This window comes from Haemaphysalis longicornis, unplaced genomic scaffold (genome assembly GCF_048455015.1).
Source record: "Haemaphysalis longicornis isolate Haplotype H1 unplaced genomic scaffold, Haemaphysalis longicornis Haplotype H1 scaffold_7, whole genome shotgun sequence".
NCBI lineage: Eukaryota > Metazoa > Arthropoda > Arachnida > Ixodida > Ixodidae > Haemaphysalis > Haemaphysalis longicornis.
The window spans coordinates 98,393,148-98,414,964 of record NW_027526422.1 but is presented as its reverse complement, the minus strand read 5'-3'; the positions used below and the strand labels follow the sequence as shown (position 1 = coordinate 98,414,964).

The following is a 21,817-nucleotide window of genomic DNA, read 5'->3' as shown; positions in this document are numbered from 1 at the left end:
GTCGCCGCCGACCAGCAACCGGCGGCCACCACGCTTCCCTAACCCCCTCCGTTCAATAAAAGTTTTTCTCTCTCTCTCTCCACCACCGTGGTCAAGTGCCCTTCAGCTGCGGTTTATTGTGGGTCCAGGGTTGGATTCTTTGATGCGGGTGAGCTTATGGCCTAGTACTTTACAAGGAGGGCGAGATCTCGTTTCTGTCCCAGAGAGACTTCTAGTATGGTTGCGCCTCGGCCCTGTAGCTTCTCAAGAATGTAGGGTGATGTTTTCTTCCGGACCAGAGAGCACTCCTAAGCTAAAGATACTCGGTGTGCCAAAATAACTAAGCGCTGCGTCTGGACCTTTAGAGCAAACCACTTCCTAACTGGGGAAAAGGGGTTTTTGCTTTTGTGTCGCGTAACGACGGGTGTAGTGATGGTTAAGTTTAACTGAAACAACGCTTTGATGAACAGCGCTAAAAAAAGAAATGCGAGGACACAGCGGGATGTGCAGTTCACGGCAGTTCTGAAGAAGTAACGAAAAACCGAGCGTCGTTCTTTTCTAACTCCTTTTTTACGGCGAATAATGGTAGTTAACAACGTAGGTGTTCTCGCATTTGAAGAAAATATGCGAGCCCCGATTGGTACGATTTAGAGGCCGCCGTTTGGGGAACTACACGATAAAAAAGAAGAAAACAAAAAAAAACAAAAAACAAGACAGAAAGAAAGAAATAATGGAAGAAAAACAAGAAGAGAGAAAGGAAGGAAGGAAGGAAGGAAGGAAGGAAGGAAGGAAGGAAGGAAGAAGAAAAGAAAGAAAGAAGGAACGCAAAAACAAATGAAAGAAAGAAAGAAAGAGAGAAAGAAAACAAGTATTTTTCTACAATATGTACGATAATATTTACAATATTTACAGTAATAATCAATCAATCAATCAATCAATCAATCAATCAATCAATCAATCAATCAATCAATCAATCAATCAATCTCTTTATTATAGTGCCCAGGTACAGCCGTAGCATTTGTGCTGGCGCACTTAAGAAAAAGACAGACGACGACACAAATACATCCACACGTGAGAAGAACAACAAAATACAAGCGAAGAAAAAAAACTATAATGAAGAATAAAGGTCATTTAACAAAATCAATGATTTCGGCACACTAAAGTTTGAACAATCGCGAAACGATAAAACACAGTGTCATAAAAATTTGACAATACAAGCGGGCAGATATAGATATATATGAGTAGGAACAGTAACAAAGGCGAGCAACATAAACGAAAATAGGGCAATGAAAATAGAATTAAAACTGGTCGGAACCAAGTCGGGGAGAGACAGAAGTCAGAAGGTCGCACATGTAAGACCGAAGGGGTGTATGAAACAGGTCAATATTATGGGAGTAGAGATTGTATGTTTCTTGAAGGCGGTGCAATGTGCAGTGTCTATTGCTTGTCTTACGGGTACGAAGTAGAGGAGACTTACGGGTAAGTTTCGACGGTACTCTAAGATTTACATTTGCAAGCAACTCCGAACAAGAAATAATCCCGTGTACAAGTTTAAATAAAAAAATTAGGTCAGCATTGGTTCGTCTGGACTTCAAACTTTGGAGAGGATTAGAAGTAAAAAAGTCTGAACCATTGCCTCTGTGGCGGGAGAAACGATGTTTGTGGATAGATATGAACTTATTTTGCACTTTGTCAAGTATATTACTGTTCGACTGGCACGTGCCGTTCCAAACAACAGAGGCATATTCTAAAATAGGGCGGACAACAGACAAATAAAGCTTTAGTAGTGAGACAGGGTTGCTGAATTCTCTTGATATTCGACAGACAAACCCCAAGCGGCGAAGGGCGCGCTTAGAAATAGAATCCACATGAGCAGAAAAGTTTAGCGCACTGTCAAATACCACCCCAAGGTCAGATATTTTACACACACGCGGTAGTGGCACACTTTTCACAACGTACGGATAAAGTATGGGGTTTGTTTTACGAGTGTAGGACATAACCTTCGTTTTAGTGCCACTAAGAGCAAGTTTGTTCGCGGAGCACCAGTTGCTAAAAGCATCCACATCAGATTGAAAAGCTATGCAATCTTCAGCGCTAGTAACTTCTTTAAATATTTTGATGTCATCAGCATATAACAGAAAACAAGAGTGATTTATAGAGGCTGAGACGTCAGTAACAAACAAAGAAAACAAAAGAGGCCCCAGAACAGATCCCTGAGGCACACCACTGGAAGCATAGTAGGCAGCAGATTCTTTATCATTAACAGAGACAAAACATGACTTATTATTAAGATAGCTGCTGAGTAACTCCACGAAGCAAACGGGAATGTCATTAGTAGACATTTTATGCAGAAGCAAGGAATGGTCAACTACGTCAAACGCTTTGCTGAGGTCACAGTACACGGTATCGAGCTGACCCCGCCCATGCACAGTTTCCGAGGCAAAGGACATAAAAGACACAAGGTTTGTAGTAGTTGAACGGCCAGATAAAAAACCGTGTTGTTCTGGAAGAAGGATGTTTTTGACACTACTCGACAAAATTACGTGCAAAATTGATTCGAACAGTTTGCTTGCCGAGCAGAGGATAGAAATTGGCCTGTAGTTTTCTACCTTTGTTTTCACACCAGACCTAAACACAGGAACAATACGCGCGACTTTCCAAAGGCACGGAAAGGTAGATGATTTTATACAGTTGTTAAATATAGAAGCGAGAATCGGAGCTAGTATGACCCCGTAAGCTTTTAGTAGAGCGGAGGGAATTCCATCCAGACCAGAGGAGTTTACAATATTAATATTTACTGTCATAAACCATTTGCTGACGTGACGCAGTTCTACTTAACAACCCTAGCGTCTTTGCTTTACTACCAAGAAAGTACGTTGGCCGCGATCGGTATGGTTTATAGGACGCTGTCAGAGGGACTACATAGTAAAAAAGTCCAAATACCTTCCGAATACAATGAGGGTGAAACGAGGCGCTTTCTAGTTTGCGAAAATCAAATGGCGAAGGCCAAAGTCAAAGCTGCTGCAATCGAAGTCAATGCGTAAATGATGCAAGTGTAAACTGCCTGCGAATAGAAGTCCAAACGAAGACGACAGGAAACAAACCCCTGACGAGAAAGCTGAGCGCACCCTCCGCCCACCCCTTCCATCGTCGTTAGACCATCGTCCTGGCTAGACGGAGGGGATTTGAACTTTGTTTGCAGAGAGAATGCGCAGAAGTGTAGTCTGAATCATAGAGTTTCTCAATATTAGCTAGTGAGAAACTCTATGGTCTGAATGAAGCATCGGCACGCGTTAAAGGGTTTGAATTTTCTCGTCTTCAACTCAGCCAGAATCCAAAGCCAATGTTCGCGCAACCATCCGAATGGAAATGCTGGACAAGCCGAATGCGATGATGGAACATGCAATCGGACGGGCGTCAATTTCATGACGCCAGGGACCTAAGTTCGATTCTGACCGGGGGAAGCACTTAGTTTATGCCTCTCCTTCCCGTTCATCATCATCACCAACAGCATCATCCTCATCATAATTATCATTACTACGCGCCCTCCCATTGCGTAATCCACCTCTGCTGTGCGTTTCAATTAAGACATCGCCGTCAATGAGACTGAGAATGTTCCGCCTTAAAGGGGGGGGGGCGGAAGGGAGGACCGCCGGGCTAATCTGTCCATGGCAGCAAGGTAACTTGTACGAAAATGCCGCATTATTGTTTCATGCTAAGCACCATCATCATGGGGCACAATTCTAACTGACAACATGGACTTTCTCAGTTTTGGTTCGAGAAAACATGGGTACGGTTTGAAAGCTTTCTTAGAAGGAACTGCGCGTTAAAAAAAGAATAGAAAGGAAAGAAAGTGGGAAACCAGCTTGCTATCATGATCACGACAACGCGCGAAGGGCTCATTAAAGGGACACTGAAGTGAATTTGTCAAGCTCCCGTTTTAAATGCAGAGCATTTTAGTAACTCACGATGTCACCCGCGTTGGCGTCCGTAGTCCGCATCACTACGTAGTCCGCACCCTACCGTAGTCCGCATCACTACGTAGTCCGCACCCTACACTATATAAAGAAATAATGCCTTCCGGCGCCAGGTTTCGATCCCACGACTATGCGGGCGGAACGCAAGGTACACGGCACTTTACCGACTGCTCCACGGAGCCGACACAGAATGGAAGGTTACGCATCCTTGACTCATTCAACCGTCGGCCACAGGTGCGCCCTCTCCCCCGCGTCCTCCTCGCCTCCTCTCCGCCCGCAACACCCTCTCTCGCCGCGTTCGGTTCGCGTTCATGTGGTGGCGCGATTTCGGCGCTATAGCCAACGTTTTTAGATTAGGTCAGTTGGCAAAGAGCGCGGCCTTCCAAGCACCGCGGCGCGGGCCGGTGCTGTCGCCGACCAGGCGGTGGCGCTGCGGTAGCGTTGAGATCGGTCTCGGCGCGTCGTCTGCTACTCCTTGCTTGGAAAGGCGCCGGTGAACGACCACCGCACACCGTTAATGTTCTTCTTTGACATGCGAAATAAAAATTCGCTCTACTCTAACGCTTAAGTGACCGAGGGTTTACAATTTTATCGACATTATAACGAGAAACAAGCTGTACTTAAGAAAAAAAAAAAAGACAAGGCAAACACTGCACAGTCCGCTTGTCTTCGGCTGCTTCCCGTTCCATTTATTTATTTTTTCATTTATTTTTCCCCAGTACGGGATCCCTTATAGCTCAATAATGTTTAAAGCATACCCGAACACGTCTTACACTTCTGAAACTGCGGGAAAGCCTACAATAGTCAGCCATCTACTTGGAATCAAGAGAAGGCGCCTCGACATTTTTATTTATGCTTTGGAAGTCAATGCAGTAGGTACGTTTTCACAAGAACATATTTACAACCCCAACAAAACTGATCAAGTGAGCCGATTGGAAACCAAGTGCTGACGTGCGCGCTCACGTGCACGCGCTCAGAAAATTCTTGGTATTTTAACTGCGGACACGAAAAATTATGATTTGTAAACAGCTTCGCTGTTAACAAAGAAAACTGAACCAATTATTAAACCAATGTTTTTTTTTATTGCCCTGACAGGTATAAATGTGGTTTCTTAAAAGAAATAAACGTTTTTTCTCGGATGAGAATGTTTGTCGTACTGCTATTCTTTTTTGTTGGTTCGTAAATCTGATGGACTATCTGTTAGGGTCACAGACACTTTCATTTATCTTCTTGTAGTCCTGATATGCCGATTTTTTAAAGCGTTAGCCTTCACTTATCTTCTTGTGGCCCTGCTTATGCCGATTTTTTAAAGCGTTTAGCCTGGTAGTTTTTCCGCTGAGCCATCGCTTATGCTGTCTTCTGCGTTGATTTTTCCTGCTCGTTTCTTTTTGCAATCTACAGATAGGCAACACTTCTCAGTTTTGACTAGTCAGATTAATTTATTTATAAGCGGTTTAACGCGCCGACGCTTCACAGGTGATGAGGCGTGCCGTAGTGGAAGGCTCCGGATTAATTTTGACCACGTAGGGGATCTTTAACATGCGCTGAAATCTCGAACGCACGGGTGTTTTCGCTTTCCGCCTCTATCAGAATAGCGGCCGCCGTGGCCGGGAATCGAACCCGAGTCCTTGCGCCCAGCAGCACGGCGCCTTAGCCACCGCGCCGGGTAGGGATCTGATCTGACAGCACCGTGAATATGTTGTGCCACACACACTGCATGCCCTTTCACGGCAGTTGTTGCGGATGAAACGTCTGGAAACAGGTAACATTTGTTCCAAGGGTTGATCTTTAAGGCAACAATGTAGCGAATAAATGTTGCTACATTCTTCTGCCTTGACAGCTGAGGGTGAATATTCCCATTTTTATCGCTTTAGCTACACGGCGGTACAAGTAAACCTCTTGAATTAACTTCATCCGACAAGTTTTGCCCGACTACTGCACCCTTCTCAATCAGCACAATTGCACCCAGAACGTTCGAGCTTGTAGAAGATAACCTGGCTAGACGAAGCCTTCACATTCTACGATTGAAATGTCGGACATTTGCTGAATCCCTGCATAACTGCGAACCACAACTCATGCAGTTCCCAACGTACGTGCTGACATATCGGCGCTTTCTACACCACTCGCGCCACTTACGCCAGTTTCCTCGCGCAAAGGCCCATCATTTTGGCAGGACGCAACATAGGTGGGAACCACTGTCATCCATTTGGATGGTTTGCGGCATGACTTTGACGTCTTTGGTGGCGAAAAATGCTCAGGTATGTCAGGGAAAATACGGGGCGCCGTGCGGTCTCTCAGAGTCCACCTGCCTTACGGTATCCTTACAGTTTGACCGTTCACGACGTGTTCGTAACAGTTGACGACGTCTGAAGGCTCACAATGAATGTCACAAACGTATGTTTATGGCGTAACCTTGAAGTTTTTCCGCGGAATCGCGATTTCCCACGCCTTCAATCCGTCAGGACCCTTTGGCGCTTTGAAGAAATGCCGCTGCACGGACTTGGCCGCTTCCGAAGCATACCCCGAACGGCAGCCTGGCGCGCAGGTCGTCAACAAACCGCACCGACACTTCAGAGATCCACTAAAATATGTATGCACGATGACAGCACAGAGCTAATACGTTAATACAGACGTGACGAGCAGGCGAGCGCCAACAGCACAGCGAAAACACATGGCCGGGGCGAGCCTCGCTCCTCAAACTAGATCTCAACGCAATGCCAGCGCCACCTGTCGGAATGGCGACAAAATGGTACCGCCTCTCGAGGCGCAGTTTGCAAACTGACCTAATCTAAAAACGTTGGCTATAGCACTCTCTCGCGAAGGGCATTGGATTGGATTCGATTGGATTGGATTGGATTGGCTTGGCTTGGCTTGGCTTGGCTTGGCTTGGATTGGATTTGGGTTGGGTTGGATTAAAGTGGATTGTGTTGGATTGTGTTGCGTCATAGCCGCGCCACGTTGCGTCGTAGCCTCTCCACGTTGCGTAATAGCCGCGGCAGGGGGTTCACGGCACGTTTCACGTTTCACCATCGACTTCATCGACAATGTCTACGCTGGAAGACAACAATTACAACAACAACAACCAATACGTAATCCATAAGACTTGCAGGCACGCCCCCCGCGGAAATGCTCTGCATTTGATCGTGCCCCTCGCGAGGGGGATGTTTTTGCTTGCACTGCGTAGACTGGCTCAAATTAGCACACTTTTCATCGTTTATCCGGTTGACAAATCGGTAATTATTTTACAAAGCGCGAAAGAAGAAAAACTACCATGCGCGGTTTGCGGCGGCCGCACCAACTAAGGCTGTGACGTTGAGAGGAGGGGCGCCGTGATTGGACGATGCCCAAGGTTAGCAATCACACAAGTTTCGGTTTCGGTTCTGTAAAACATAACCAATGGCTTTGTTGGATGGGCATTCTCAATATCTCAGTAATCATCGTACCGCGCTTCTGCCATGCTGTCGGCTGTAAAATGCGTAAGATAAGCCTCCCAGGACGGCTTGGAATCGTAGCATTCACTACCCGAGGCCTACGCAGTGCATGAACGCCCTCCGCGTCCCCGCAGACGCTCAAATGCCATGCGCTTTTCCCCCATATTTGGAGCTTGCCGCACTCATGCCTGTATCGTAAAAAGCGTGCTCGCACCAGGCCAAGGGTCTGTTGATTCTGGCCTGTGCCCACTGCCTGCAAGCAGTCGGTGCTTATGGCAACAGCACGCCAACGAGAACTCGCTAGCGCGCCAGTGCCAGCCTGCGCGCGTTTTGTGAACTAGTTCGTGTAGCCATGAACGTTGCGACCCCAAAAAAGGTGAACTCAATATAGAAAACATCGGCGGAAAACAAAAAAGTTAACTTACAAAAAAAAAAAGCACGTACCCTCGGGGATTCGAACTCGTGGCTCGCAAAATATTTGGGGTGAATTCCTAGCGCCCCAGACTGCTAGGCCACGGAGCGGGACGCAATTGCCTTGCTAATATAGGGTATATATTGTACAACCGGTTTACACTTTTGTTTAGTTTTGGCATTTCAAGCCGCTTAGGTGACTATTTGTTGTACTGCGATCGTGCAGTAAGCGTCGCCCGAGTTTCCACAGTAGCTCACGTCTAGCAATTGCATTTCGTAGACGGAAAAGCGTTCGCAGATGCGTAGTCGTGCTGCTGACCGCTGTGCTTGTTCGCCCAGCGCAAAAAAAGTGCTTCCCGCGCCCTAGTTTTACGCTGTACGGTAAAAATATCAGTTGATTTTATTTGCTTAGTACCTATATTGACTTCGCTGACTCTTCTCCCGCCTTCAAGAGGCCTTATATTTTCCTACTGGCGTACCAGTCAGCGAAGCGTCGCATGTGGAGCGCTTGTGTGAAGCGACCTTGACTTGGAGCTAGATACAGTGTACAAACAAACCAAGTAAAGAAAGGCACATTCTTCCATTCACAAACGTGTCCTGGCTTCGTTTCAACTAAGCGAACGAATTGCGACCAAGCAATTTTTTTTAACCTCCTTGATTGCGACGACCCGCCGGCGGCCGGCGGACGAAACGCTGGGCCGACTGACTCTGTCGGCCGGGGAGCCGTGCAGTAGCGCAGCCGTGGCGCAGCCAATTGCCAGCTCATCCCCTCCTGACGTCACACGAAAACGCCACAGAAAATGGGCGAGCGTAAAGAGAGGAGGACAGCGTTTTCGAATTAGTTTTTCTACTAAATAAAATCGCGTAAACGCGCCTAGAGTGGTCGAAACATGGCCTGGGGACTCCGGACTACAATTTGCGCTAGTAATCCCGCAATGTTTACATATCACTTCAGTGTCCCTTTAAGTATACACTTAAGAGATCATAATTATGTTACGACGAGTGTATTTTCACCACAAGGACAGTTGCGTATACTCCTCGTTCTCTAAGCGCATGTTTAGGGCAAACAATGAACAGTGTCACAGAAACATTATTTTCAATACTTCCTCTTGCATGCATTGTGCGAAGGTTAAGTAAACGACGCACTCATGATTTTTTTTTTAATTTTGGGGGAAAAATATTCACTTTCTTCTATTCGTGTAAGCATTGCTACGAAGAAACATGTGTGTTAACTGTAGCTGTTCTTCTCTCTAACAATGTGCTGCAGTTGTGTTTACAAACAAGATATTTTTTGCAGTCAAATTTTTAATAGCACTGGCAAGCTGTTGGTAAAAGGAGACACAGTGATTCAAAAGGACCTGGGCAAGACTCTAGAAGAGGTGGCCAACAGCGGTGGTGCTGATTATTTTTACAAAGGACGTTTCGCAGAGGCGCTGGCAGCGGAAATCCAACGAAATAGTACGTACCGTTTATTTGGCGTTGCAAAAGTTTATTTCTATTTCTAGTTCTACGTTAGCCCATTTGGTTAAGAGAAATGAAGGAACTCCACGAAATTTCTTTTGATGGGCTGATAGCGAACAGTGGTTCGCTATCAGCCCATTCTCCTTAGACACTCGGTGATGAGTGTCTAAGGAGAAAAATGGCCGCCTGCTCGACAGACGATAGCCTCCTTCTGCCCCCGCCCCGTAACTGCTTTTCCTCTCTCCCCTAAACCCGCTGTATACTGCTCTCCCGGACTTGATGAAATGGCTTTACGCTCTCCCACCCACCTCTCACGCTCTTTCCTTCCCGTTTCGCTTCTCCCATGATCAGCGTGACAGAGATTTGCTCAATGCAATTTGATTTTCCCACATTCGAACTGTTCGGGTGCCATTATTCGGACCTTTTGTTACTATTGGGTGTAGAAGTGCGGCCTCAAGCTCCGGGATCGAGCGCGAGCTCTTAGTTGTATTTGTATGCTAAAACCTTGTTTTATTGTATTGTCTGGCTTCCTGTCGCGAAAACCAAGCCAACAAATATTTTTAATATGAAAAAAACCCTAGTATCAGTTATGTATTTGTGTATTGCCTCCAATGTTCCTAGTAGTTTCTTTTATCTCAACAATGTTGACAAGAATGAAGAACTCAACCAGACTTTGCAGTTTGAAAGAGTTTTGCCTATATTGATGTCTTGTTGAATGAATGAACGAATGAGTTTATTCAGGTAGACAGATTAGTCAAACGCCTCATGTTGTGGAAGAAGAAACGGAAGAAAGTGGAAAAGACCTATTGGCTAGTGGTGTAGGATCCCTTTACACATCCGGCCCGCACACGTACTACATGTGCCGTAAAAAGTAATTGGAGCACGGTCTCGTAAATAAAAAGTAACTGGAGCACGGTCTCATAAATAACAGTAATTTCTTCTTCCCGAAACTGCCTGGCCGCAGTAGTGTGCGTTTAAAGGAGTCCACCTTAAAAGAAAAAGTTTCGTGTGCACAAATAAAGGCTGGTGTTCGTGTTCCAAGACCGATTTAGTGAGTACTGTTTTCAATGTAACAAAAAAGCCACCCTTTTCTACACCATATGAAACTGTCCGGTTATATGGCAAACCGAGAAAAATGCACCTCATTCCGTAGAAACATGGGAGGCGACTCTGGCCATCGAGGCCTTGGAACACAGAAAACAAGCGCTATTTAAAAAAAACACAGGACGAGGCGTGGACGGGACAAGCGCTAAGCTTTCAACAAAAAGTTTATTGCAGAACCAGCGCTTATAAACACATCTGGCTAGCATGAAGAGAGGAGGAAGGAAAGGGGAAAATCAAAATGGTGGGCGAAACAAAAAAAACTTACACCATCTTCCCGCGAGGGGAAGCATAGGTAGATTCGACGCATCGTGGGGGGGGGGGGACACGCTGCGTAAAATGGAAACATAACAACAATGGTTATGCTAACATAACGGAAACGCAACGGAAACCCACGTAGTCTCCATTCAAATCATCGGTGGTCACCGGATGTCATCGGCAGAGCGGCGCGGTGGAACGGCGGCGGAACGACTGAATGGAGCGGTGCAGTTACCGCGTTTATATGTAGCGGAATGAGAGAGAGCAGCGCATGCGCATGTGTTCATCCGAGCGCTAACGCGCGCTGACACACAGCTGGCACGGCGACGGGAGCGAGTGCCAGCGAGCGCTAAACGCAGATGGCGCTGCGGTGAGAGAGCGGCGTTAGCGCGCAGCTAGCGCGGCGAGGGGAATGGGGGAGAGACGTGCGGACTACGCCGACTACGGCGGAAAAGGCGAATTAAAGAGATGCGTCTCATATGAAAGCTGTGACGTGGTACCGCTACGACAAGAAATCCAATTCAAGTTTCGATAAGGCTACAGACGGCCTGACGTATTGATCCCCAGACATTGCTTTCTTTGCCGCTTCCACAATTTGTCTTGTCAGTCCGAGCGGGGAAAATACAAGACGGTTGTTTGGTCATGCAGAGGATGACCCGGGTTTCCCGAAACACATTTTTTACAATGCGCAGCCAGCTGGCCCTCGCTGGCAACGCTCCTGACCTTGTTCTTGTGCTCTTGTAGGCGAACGTTTAAGCATCTGCCGGTCTGGCCGATATAGTGTCTGCCACACGACCGAGGAATTTTGTAGACAACGCTACGTCGGCATTTCACAAAGGCGTCTCTGTGCTTGATAGCGCAGATCGGTTTTCGCGCACGCGTGGGGCAGCTCAACCTGCATAAAGCCAAAAGCTTGTTAGGCGCCGTGAACACGACCTTGACCCCTGACCTTGACCACGCGTGCGCGGAAACCGATCCGTGCTATCAAGCACAGACACGCCTTTGTGAAATGCGACGTAGCGTTGTCTACAAAATTGATGATGATGGTTGGTGTTTTATGGCACAAGGTCAACGAGGGCAAAGAGCGCCGAGGACAAAGAGGACAATGTCTACAAAATTCCTCTGTCGTGTGGCAGACACTATATCGGCCAGACCGGCAGATGCTTAAACGTTCGCCTACAAGAGCACAAGAACAAGGTCAGGAGCGTTGCCACCGACGGCCAGCTGGCTGCCCATTGTAAAAAATGTGTCTCGGGAAACCCGTGTCATCCTCTGTACGACCAAACAACCGCCTTGTATTTTCACCGCTCGGGCCTGACAGGAGAAATTGTGGAAGCGGCAGAGATAGCAAGGTCTGGGGATCAATGCGTCAGCAGGCCGTCTGTAGCCTTATCGAAACTTGAATTGGATTTCTTGTCGTAGGCGGTACGTCACTGTTTTTTGTTTCGCCCACCGTTATGATGTTTCCCTTTTCTTCCTCCTCAATTCATGCTAGCCAGACGTGTTTATAAGCGCTGGTTCTGCAATAAACTTTTTGTTGAAAGTTTAGCGCTTGTCCCGTACACGCCTTGTCCTGAGTTTTTTAAATAGCACTTCTTTTCTGTGTGACTATGAACCAACACGCCCAAACCTTTTCCCTTCTGAGGCCTTGGAGTACCGGCGCCAGCTGATCGACAGGGCCTGGGTTGGTGCACAAGCTTCTGGGACTCTAAAAAGATGACTCCAGCGAAGTTTCTCCATTAAGTCCCTTCCCCAACCTCAATAAAGTTTTACTGAAGTGAACTGTTCTTTCGCCTAAAATACACCCGGCCCCCTTCGGAACACAACGAAATACGTTCCCAACAGGGTTCTCCGTCATATACCTGCCTCAGTATATCGTTCTCGGTTCTGCCACTTTGTGGAGACAGGGCCGCGTTACAACATCATATCTGGGCCAGTGCATATAGTTGCGGCCCCGAGTCGATTCCTCCATGCCCTAGGAGGTTCTAATCCCGTGACCCAGAAGGTTCTCATAGCTTCGGCTACGAAGGCCCAAGCCCCCCTTGATGCGTTTATCACGTTCTCTGCGCTTGGATCTTCGGTGTCTGCACCACAGCGATTGAGACTTTGAACGTTTCTTCTTACGTCTCGAATTTTTCGACACATTTGCCACGGCTCACCGTTATAAAAAAATCAGCAACTACGAACAGCTCAATACACTAGAATGTCTCACGTAAGTTGATTTCAACCCCGGTATTCAACGATGTAACGACAAAAGCCCTGCGTTTCGTTAATTCTCACCTGTGAGTGGGAGTCGCCAATTTTTATAGTCTTAGCTTAAATTGCAATTTTGATGTTTTAGGGTAGTTTCTCGGGTTTCAAATAATTGGTGTGTGCTTTTTAGGCTAGGTTGCGTTACGCTATATTATGGATATTAAAAAAGTACCAGAGGCGACGTTTTTTTAGGAAGGTCCTCGGGACGTCACCGTTTTAGTGGAGTGCTTACACCGCTGGACGGCATTCTTACACAGGCTAGACGACATTTATATCTGCTGAAGTCATAGCAGGAAAGTTTAAACAATCATCAAGACAATCAACGATTCTGTGTATGCGGTGATGCACACAATGATTGAAAACCCAGACCTACCTTGTGGTCAAATGATGAATACAGAGTGCACAAATGAAGGGCAATATTTTCATAGCGGGTTTATTTTTTGTTCCCACTTTAATTCAGCAGTGGCACGAAACTGCCGCATTGCATCTTGTTTTCTTCCATCAGTACCTCTAGGCTCAATATTCATGAACTGACACAGTAGATGACCGACTTCAGCATAAAAAATTATGCACAGCTATTTCACTCGTGCCCGTTTTGGTTCAACAAAACATGAACGCCGGCGGCTCAATATTCATGAACTGACACAGTAGATGACCGACTTCAGCATAAAAAATTATGCACAGCTATTTCACTCGTGCCCGTTTTGGTTCAACAAAACATGAACGCCGGCGTCCGCCACAACCAGAAAACCCTCGTGGAATTACTGCTCTGATGGCGGCCGCCCGCTTGACACCAGTCGCGCACGGTGCAAGACGTGGCAAGCGGCCGCATGGCAACGCCGGCACCCGCAAAGTGCCGCAGGGAGCAGCTAGTGAAAGCAGCCGTTATACATCAGCCGTGATGGGAAGCCTGGCACTCTTTATAGGCAGGAGGACCTAGCTTCTCCGAATGCTTCAGTACCAGCAACATTGGCGCCCCCTCTTTATTGGTCTAAGAAGTTAGGAATAGGATGTGCGGCGTATCATAACTGGCGTGGTACTAAAGAAGCACTGCATAGCACGCGGTCTTGGCGTCAACAGTTTGTCAACCAGGCCCTATTTACGTCACGTGGGTGTTGATGTTGAAATGAGCTCAGTGCACGGGTTTGTCACGTGCAAAAACTGAAATTGACTGAAAATACGTCGTACGAAACGACTGCAGGTGACACTTTCTGCGGGATATGTACAAGGACATACAAAGCTCATTACGTAGCTTTCGCAGCTTAAAACGTCGGTGGCACTACTTAATGAACAATTTTAAAAAAGCATAGCTCAGATATACGAAGGGCTCTTAAGCACTAGGTATCAAATCCTGAAGATCTAAGTGGTAGCGGTGGGATTTAAATTCGGTTTTACCCCATTTTTTCTAAATTTTCATTTTATATGTACATGTTCTTCGCCTTCCTTCTGTGGTTCACATTATTCCTACCTGCGACTGTTTTTGTATAAAGATGTCAAGCATGCCTAGACCGCGATACTTAACGACCCCGTCACAGACAACGACGAAAATAGACTGTACCCTGTTGTAATCGAAGTATGAAACCATTGAACTGTTTTTGCAGTAGCCTGAATAAGTGAAATTGTCTAGATATAGCAATAACCTTAATTGTACTGTCTTTACGGCAGAGATAAGAAATAGTATGGGAATTAACAAGTTGTAAAGCTGCACGGCGCGGGAGAAAAAAAAAAAGCCTAGAATTTTTGCTTTATTAAACCATTGTGGAAACCCTTGCTCACTGTTTGTCTCAAGCTAAGCACCGCTCTTAGGCTGAGTTATACGAAGGACTTCTTGGGACCGCGCTTTAATTCCAGAGTTTTCCATTTAACCTCGTTTTTTTTAAAAGACAGGTGTCACGTCTGGCAGCACGTGAGCGATATGCAATAACGCTTGCGCACGTGGGGTTGGAATTGTAGCATTAAAAATAATTACGCAAAGAAGAGTGACGTCGCAATAATTTGCTTTTTGGCTTTGCTCTTCCCTTACCGTAGAGGGCATTATTACAGAAAAAGACTTGGCCGCCTACAATGTAACCTGGGAGGCCGCATTGAACGTTTCCTTCAAGAATACGCTTACCATGCTTTCGGTGCCGCCACCTGGCAGCGGAGCAGTGCTTGCCCACATCTTGGGCATAATGGACCAATATCGCAACTCAAGCCATGAGTGTTTAGATGACAACGTGCAAACATGGCATAGGTAAACTCACTTTCCCTTCATTCATCGACGCGTTCGTAATGACTGACTGTGTCTATGCGTAATATCTGTGGTTTTGAGCAATCCACTTAGAATCATTTGATCTAATTGAATTCGAAAGATCCTTCGGGTCCTTCTGCGAGTCCTAGTTTATTTTTTGACGTCTCAAAATTGATAACGCTTTACAACAAGATATAAAATATAATTAGCCGTGGGGGCCCGGCAGGCAGCCAGAGCAGGGAACAACGCAGAAAGCAGGTAGGGAATAACGTAGGTTATTTTAAAACTGATAAAACTGTTCTGAGGAAGTGGTTGGTGTGCACGTACACAAATGAACATTCCGGATGACGTCTATAGTAGGCACTGCTAATCAGTCAAACATCAGTCCTCGACTACAGAATATATCAGATAATAGTTTGCCATATATTCTACAAAAATGTTTGTACCTTCTCCTGCTTCGCCGTTTTCTTAGATTTGACGAATTTTAAAAACAGGACTCTTTCTAACGCGTTTCTAATTTTTGGATACAACCTGGCTGCAAATACAGCATCTCATCGCTTGCCAGCACAGCACGCTTGGAAAAAATACAGTTCCACACACGTCAAAAAATGTGACAAGGATGCCTAGCATTGCCCTACAGGCCACTTGTAAACGCGAGGATTAGAAATGCATCGCTATAGTAAGACGCCCACCGCGCCGGGGTAGCAGGATCCACACAGCGTTTCGAAGCGGCCACGGTATGGGCGTCGCTTTTGGTTGACGCAAGACAACCAGGCAGAAAGCCGTGATGCGAATTCACGGAAGAAAGAACCCAAATTTAAGTTCACAAATACCTGGTTTCATTCTGCCATCGTTAGTTACCGCAGCGTTTGTTGTACTTGATAGTGTATATACATTCAAAAGCCACATCAAGGCGAGCTGTGTATTTTCATTAATTTAATATTTAAGCTACTCAGTGCACACTTTATTCTACGCCTACTCTTGTATACAGGTTCGTTGAATCCTGCAAGTTTTCCTACGCCAAGAGAGCTCTTCTTGGAGATCCAGCCTTTGTGAATTGCTCCGACGTAAGTGTTCCTTGCAATGTCCATTTTCCTGTTGTCGTGATTGGCGGCGTGCGACACGCATTTGGGGTACAGCACTTGTTGTTGAGCTAAACACATTGACCCGAAAAAGAATTAGAGACTCTTCACAAAATAAATCAAACCCTTCCATCAAGGAAAGATATGTTCACACGAACACGATGCGGTTTGAACTTACAAACCTCATTACGCGGCTAACAGAATAGGGTCGTGAGGATGGATTACATTCCCCAAGCCTGCGTCAAATTCTGACACGTTGCACCGGATAAACATGGTAAAATCCACAGCACACATTAAAAATCTACGTACATGGGATACAAGGTGTCGGTCGGTAGGTTCCGCAAGCATGACTTTCGAGAAACAGGCACTTCATTTTGCAGCTCTTTTAGCGTCACCACTTTCAATATCATATCGTATGTCTTCTATGCATGTGTTTAAGTGTCCGTATGAATGCTGTGAATTTTCAAATGTTTTCTCTACTTTTGCTTTTCTTTTTTATTCTCGCTTTATACATGAATTGCTAAGTTGCCTAAGGTTTGTTATTTTTGTTTGAGTTGTACTGTCATGTACAGCCACTCCAATATGTCCTTTGGGACCATGAGGGTATCTCGTATAATTATTTTTTAATTAGTTATCTAAATAAAAATAAATAACCAATAAATATTGAGTTAAATGAATAAATAAATAAATAGGCCAGGCCATCCGTTAGAAAGATTTGTTTACCTTGATGCCGTGCCCTTCGGTATTCCTTAGTGCTAGGCAACAAACGGTTTCGGCTATGCAACAACCACAAACGTTCGGGCTCTTTGCGAACGGTGTTTGTAGGCACCTTGGAATAAACTGTTAACAGTTGGGCGCGGTGAACTCTAATGGGTCCAACATAGCCACGTGTTATTGGCACAGTGAGAGCATTGGAGCCTGTCCATTGTCCATACAGCACAAAATACAGCGCACGCCGGCGATTAAACCCGAACGAACGGGTACGTTAACGGAGCCATTAAGAGAAAACACAAGTTTGGTTCATTCGAAAGATTGCCTCGTTAGAACCATACTGACACCACTTTTAACACAAACTTCGCTCAAATAAGCTACATAATTAGGAAAAAAGGCAATGACCGTGCGACCCAACAGCTCATTTCCCGCTACAGAACCTATGATGTCACACTAGAATGCTCCGCGATTGGCGGAGGCCGGCAAAAGCAAACGCAAGTTAGGCAGGGTTTACCAGTTTGCATAGTGAGCTATATGCCCGTTAAACATACTGCACATTCATTTTATGACACTTGTCCCGAACAAACACGCAAACGTGTACGCCAATGCGTACGAAACTACCGCCGGCCGAGCGCGACATCTCGCCGTCGCGCAGACGAATTTTCGGGTTCGAGGCTCTCTGGGGCCAACGAACCGTTCCAGCACGTACAGCCGCGACCTTGCTTGGTATCTTAATCCCTTGACAGGAGAGTATGGCGTAAGGGAGGGAGTAAGACCGAAAAGGACAAGGTGGAAGCCCTGATACGCAAGGCGTACAAACTAGCATTAGGACTGCCTGTTACCACCTCAACGCAGAAACTTTTGCGGTTGGGAGTCCACAATACCTTAGATGAATTATTGGAATCCCAGAATTTGAGCCAGCTCTTACGCCTGAGCTCTACCCCTACCGGTAGAGCCATTCTATCTCAACTACACCTGCGCTCTCCTCTGCAACACCCGCAGGCGGATTCGACTCAGCTTCCCGATGAGGTTCGCAAGTTCATTGATGTGGCCCCACTACCACGCAACATGCATCCGACACATCACGAGGCTCGTAGGGAAGCCAGAGCGAAAGCTATTCTTAATCAATACGGCCGAAACTCTGCCACAGTCTATACAGACGCCGCTTCATATCCTGGGCGAAGAGCTATGACCGCTGTGGTCTCTACTACCGAAAACCTCGTTACATGCGTATCAATTCCCACCATCCACTCTCTGCAGGCGGAGGAAGCGGCCATCTCCCTAGCGATTGCACAAACTTCGGCAGAAATAATCATCACAGACAGCCAACAAGCCTGTAGAACCTTCTCCAGCGGTTTCATATCCCGACCTGCCCGAAAAATTCTACTCGAGCATCCTCCTCGACATCCCGTACGGATTATTTGGGCTCCAGCCCACTCCGCCGTGTCTGGCAACGAAGCTGCCCATCAGCATGCCCGAGAGTTGACCCACCGGGCAAGCCAGGAGTTCGGCGAGCAGTGGCAGGTCTCCCCTCTCTTGTCGTTCCACGAAGTCACTCAGCATTACCGTCTGGAACGAATGCTATATCCTCCTGCGCACAAAAGCCTCACCAAAGAACAAGAGCGCCACCTCCGAGGCATTCAGACAAACACATTTCCCCACCCAACTAGAGCCCACATTCTGGCCCCCACCCTGTACTCCTCGCAATGCCGCTTCTTGGAGACTCCGGGCACCCTCTACCATATCATTTGGGGCTGTGATAAGAACCCCCACCTACCCCCCCTGCCTTTCCCCTCCCCTGAGCACTGGGAGAGAGCACTGTCCAGCTCGGACCCTGACGACCAGCTTTGGCTGGTGCAGCGAGCCCAAGAAGCCGGACGGACTCAAGGGGTCCTGGAATGAGGACTCTTCCCCAGGGCTGACAGCTTCAGATACACGTTTATTCCTCCTCCTCCTCCCTTGACAGGAGGTTGGCCGTCATATCGCCAACTACCAAAGGTAAAAATAGAAACGAGTGAAGTAAGGAACAGCAAGCATCGACGAGAAAATGCCAGTCGTCGCAAAAGTTCGGAATGGTTTTGGCTTGCTGCTGTCGTTACGAGCTCGTTTCCAGTTTACAACCACTGAAAACTTCAGTTTGTTCGAGTACTTTACAATGAAATTTAGTTTCTGCGTCCTGAAATGCTCATGTAGTACGGGCCAATCGTCGAGGGAGTGCGACATCCCCGCCGGTGAAGACAACTCCTTTCATGGGCTGCCCCACGACGAACTTCGGCGAAGCAAGTGGCTACGTTTTGTGAACTTTGCAAACGGAGGAGAAAGGGAGCTAAAGGCAGTACGAGTGTGCTCGCTTCATTTCCGACGAAGTGATTACGGCAGGGAGCCTTACGTTATCTCACTCCTGGGACATGCTGGCGCTCGTCGCCGACCCTGTCAAATCGCCGTCAAAGCGCTCTGAGCTTGGAAAAAAAAATACCGTACACACCGCGCATTGACGCTCGTATCTTTCTGGTCGAAGCAGAGAGCTCGCGCGAACGGCTTTCCATATACGACACCGGCCAACTGGCATAAGCGGTACTGCTACTGAAATTAACTATTATTAACCGTAATAAAAATACGGCACATACGTACCAGTCTGTATTCGTCCGTCGCGACGGGGCTGACGAGGCAGTGATGCCGACGGCTAGGCGTTCGTCTGTTGTGCCTATCGCGGAATGGACGCTTTATGGTCTATCCGCGTATCCCACAAGTCCTGCCGCTCGTGCACTTAGAAGCATTGAGCGTTCAAGTGGTGTGAGGTTGTTAAATGCAAGCCCGAGCCACGGAGCAAGAATAAAATAGGAGGGGAAACTGAGCTTCCTGGGGCAGCCTGATAACATCACAAGCACTTGGCGAACGTAAAGTTTCCGGCATCTGGCGGCAAGCGAAGGAAGGGCGCGGTCATCGCCACGGCCGGCGCACGTTCTGTTCGCGCTGGCCCAGTCCAACCCGGCCACAGCATCGCGTCGGCATTTCGCCGGGCCGCCAAAACATTCCGTGGCCGAAGCGAGAGTGTGTGCGCTCTTCTGCACTTCCGTTGACTGAAGAGCCCGCCTTCGCGATTAATTTTCTGTCAAATTTAAACCGGCCGAGGCGAGCGAATAAAAGGGACATTTTCTTCTAATGCGTAAGCAATCTTGCGCGAGCACCAAGACCAAAATACAAACCTGGAAACGCAAAAAAAAAGTAAAACCTGTAAACGCACGGCCTTATCTTGCGTGCGGTGCGCTCGAAGCGAGTTGAGTACAGCGGACAATTCATGACTCGTGCTCACTACGTCCGAGATAAATGCGCGTTCCGTCCCCGCGTCGAGCAGCAGCTCGAGCGCATAGCGATTCACGCCTTGTGGCGAATGCTGCAAACAACAGTATTGCTTTTAATACATTCAACCAGGTTCCGCTGTCAAACTGTTCGCCGCCGCAGCTGCGGAGCTCCGTAGGTCGCCGTAGTTATGATTGTGACATTATCTAGTCGCTCGATCGCGCCGGCCGCAATGGGCGTTTCCTCTCCTTATATTCTTGCTCCGTGGCCCGAGCTCCTCGACGAGAGCTTTGTTGTCTGGATCAGGCGATTCTATGACTAGGGCTGCGGGTGCACTAGGTTTTACTAGTATTTTTAAAACTGCCGCCGTCTCGGTTTCGGCACGAGTTCCGGTTCCTGTCTGACTCCCGCGTGTGGGTGCTATATGGAGTCGACATACTAAGTATGTGTTTCATGGACCGGATCTTATGACGCCATTGTTCACGTCACGAAATATGCAATTAAGTGGGAGATTTAAAATTTTGGCTTAAATTGCCTTATTTCTCAGTGAATAAAGCATCATTTGCTTCCGGGAAAGCGCTTGGGGTACTATGAAACACCTAATCTTTCGAATAAAACAAACTTTTGTTTTCTCTTCATGGGTCCTTTAAGCCAAAATATTTTTTTTGTAACAGCGGTGCTGTTGAAGGTCGTGCAACACGCAAGTATAGGGGAGGTTCCCAGACCCGCCGGAGGCCTCGTAGAAACGGGTTCTCAGACTTTCCGAAAGAAGGCGCAGTGGTCTCATAGGGCCGGGTTCCTCTCTTTCCCGTTAGAGCAGGAAGAGGGGATAGAGCTTCTCGCCGCTAACATTTAGATCCAGATTCTTTGGCGCGAATAGTGTGAAATTTTCTTGGTGACGGCGCTGCCGTTCTCAGGGGAGCGCCCATTGGCGTTTGAGCCGACACAAGAGGGTCACAGCTTTGCTGTTTCAGGCAGATTTCACACTGTGTAAAACTGGGTATAGTTTTTTTCGGTACATATAGAGTAGAGTCCGGAAAAAAAAATGAAACACACTTTATTGCACTTTCGATTTCATGGAATGGACAATGAAACTTGCCAAGCTAATTCAACAACCGCTCATTAGACAAATAAAAATGAATTGATTGTAGGGTTTAACGACCCGACGCAACGCAGGTGATGAGGCGCACCGTAGTGGAGGGCTCCGGATTAATTTTGACCACCTTGGGATCTTTAACGTGCGCCGAAATCTCGTACACACAGACGTTTTTGCTTTTCGCCTCCATCAGAAAAGCAGCCACCGCGGCCGGGAATCAAACCCGCGACCTCATGCTCAGCAGCGCAACGCCTTAGCCACTGAGCCACCGTGGCGGGTAATAAAAATTCCAGAAGTATCATGTTTGAAAAAATAAAACATATTATGAACGCCACTGAAAAGCCGTCCTGGTTTTTGTTTCAAGTGGGCACAAACATTCAAGATGAAAATTTATATTTGGCCTCTTCCAGTCGCAGGTTTCACCAATCAGAAATCCAAAATCGGAAATCAATAATCTTGCCTCCAAGTTGTTACCTCATTTTTTCTCGATATTTGAAAGGCCCGCCACTTCATTTATAACGTGTAGT

General features: G+C 47.0%; 1 protein-coding gene across 1 annotated transcript in view; it reads left to right on the top strand.

Moving 5' to 3' along the window:
• LOC144146156 (scoloptoxin SSD14-like) overlaps positions 1-21,817 on the top strand; it is a 116,220-nt gene that overhangs the window by 55,022 nt on the left and 39,381 nt on the right. The window contains exons 6-8 of the mRNA XM_077678122.1: positions 9,096-9,256; positions 14,900-15,104; positions 16,093-16,168. Of these exons, the coding sequence (XP_077534248.1) occupies positions 9,096-9,256; positions 14,900-15,104; positions 16,093-16,168 (442 nt within the window). The remainder of the gene's footprint in view (positions 1-9,095; positions 9,257-14,899; positions 15,105-16,092; positions 16,169-21,817) is intronic.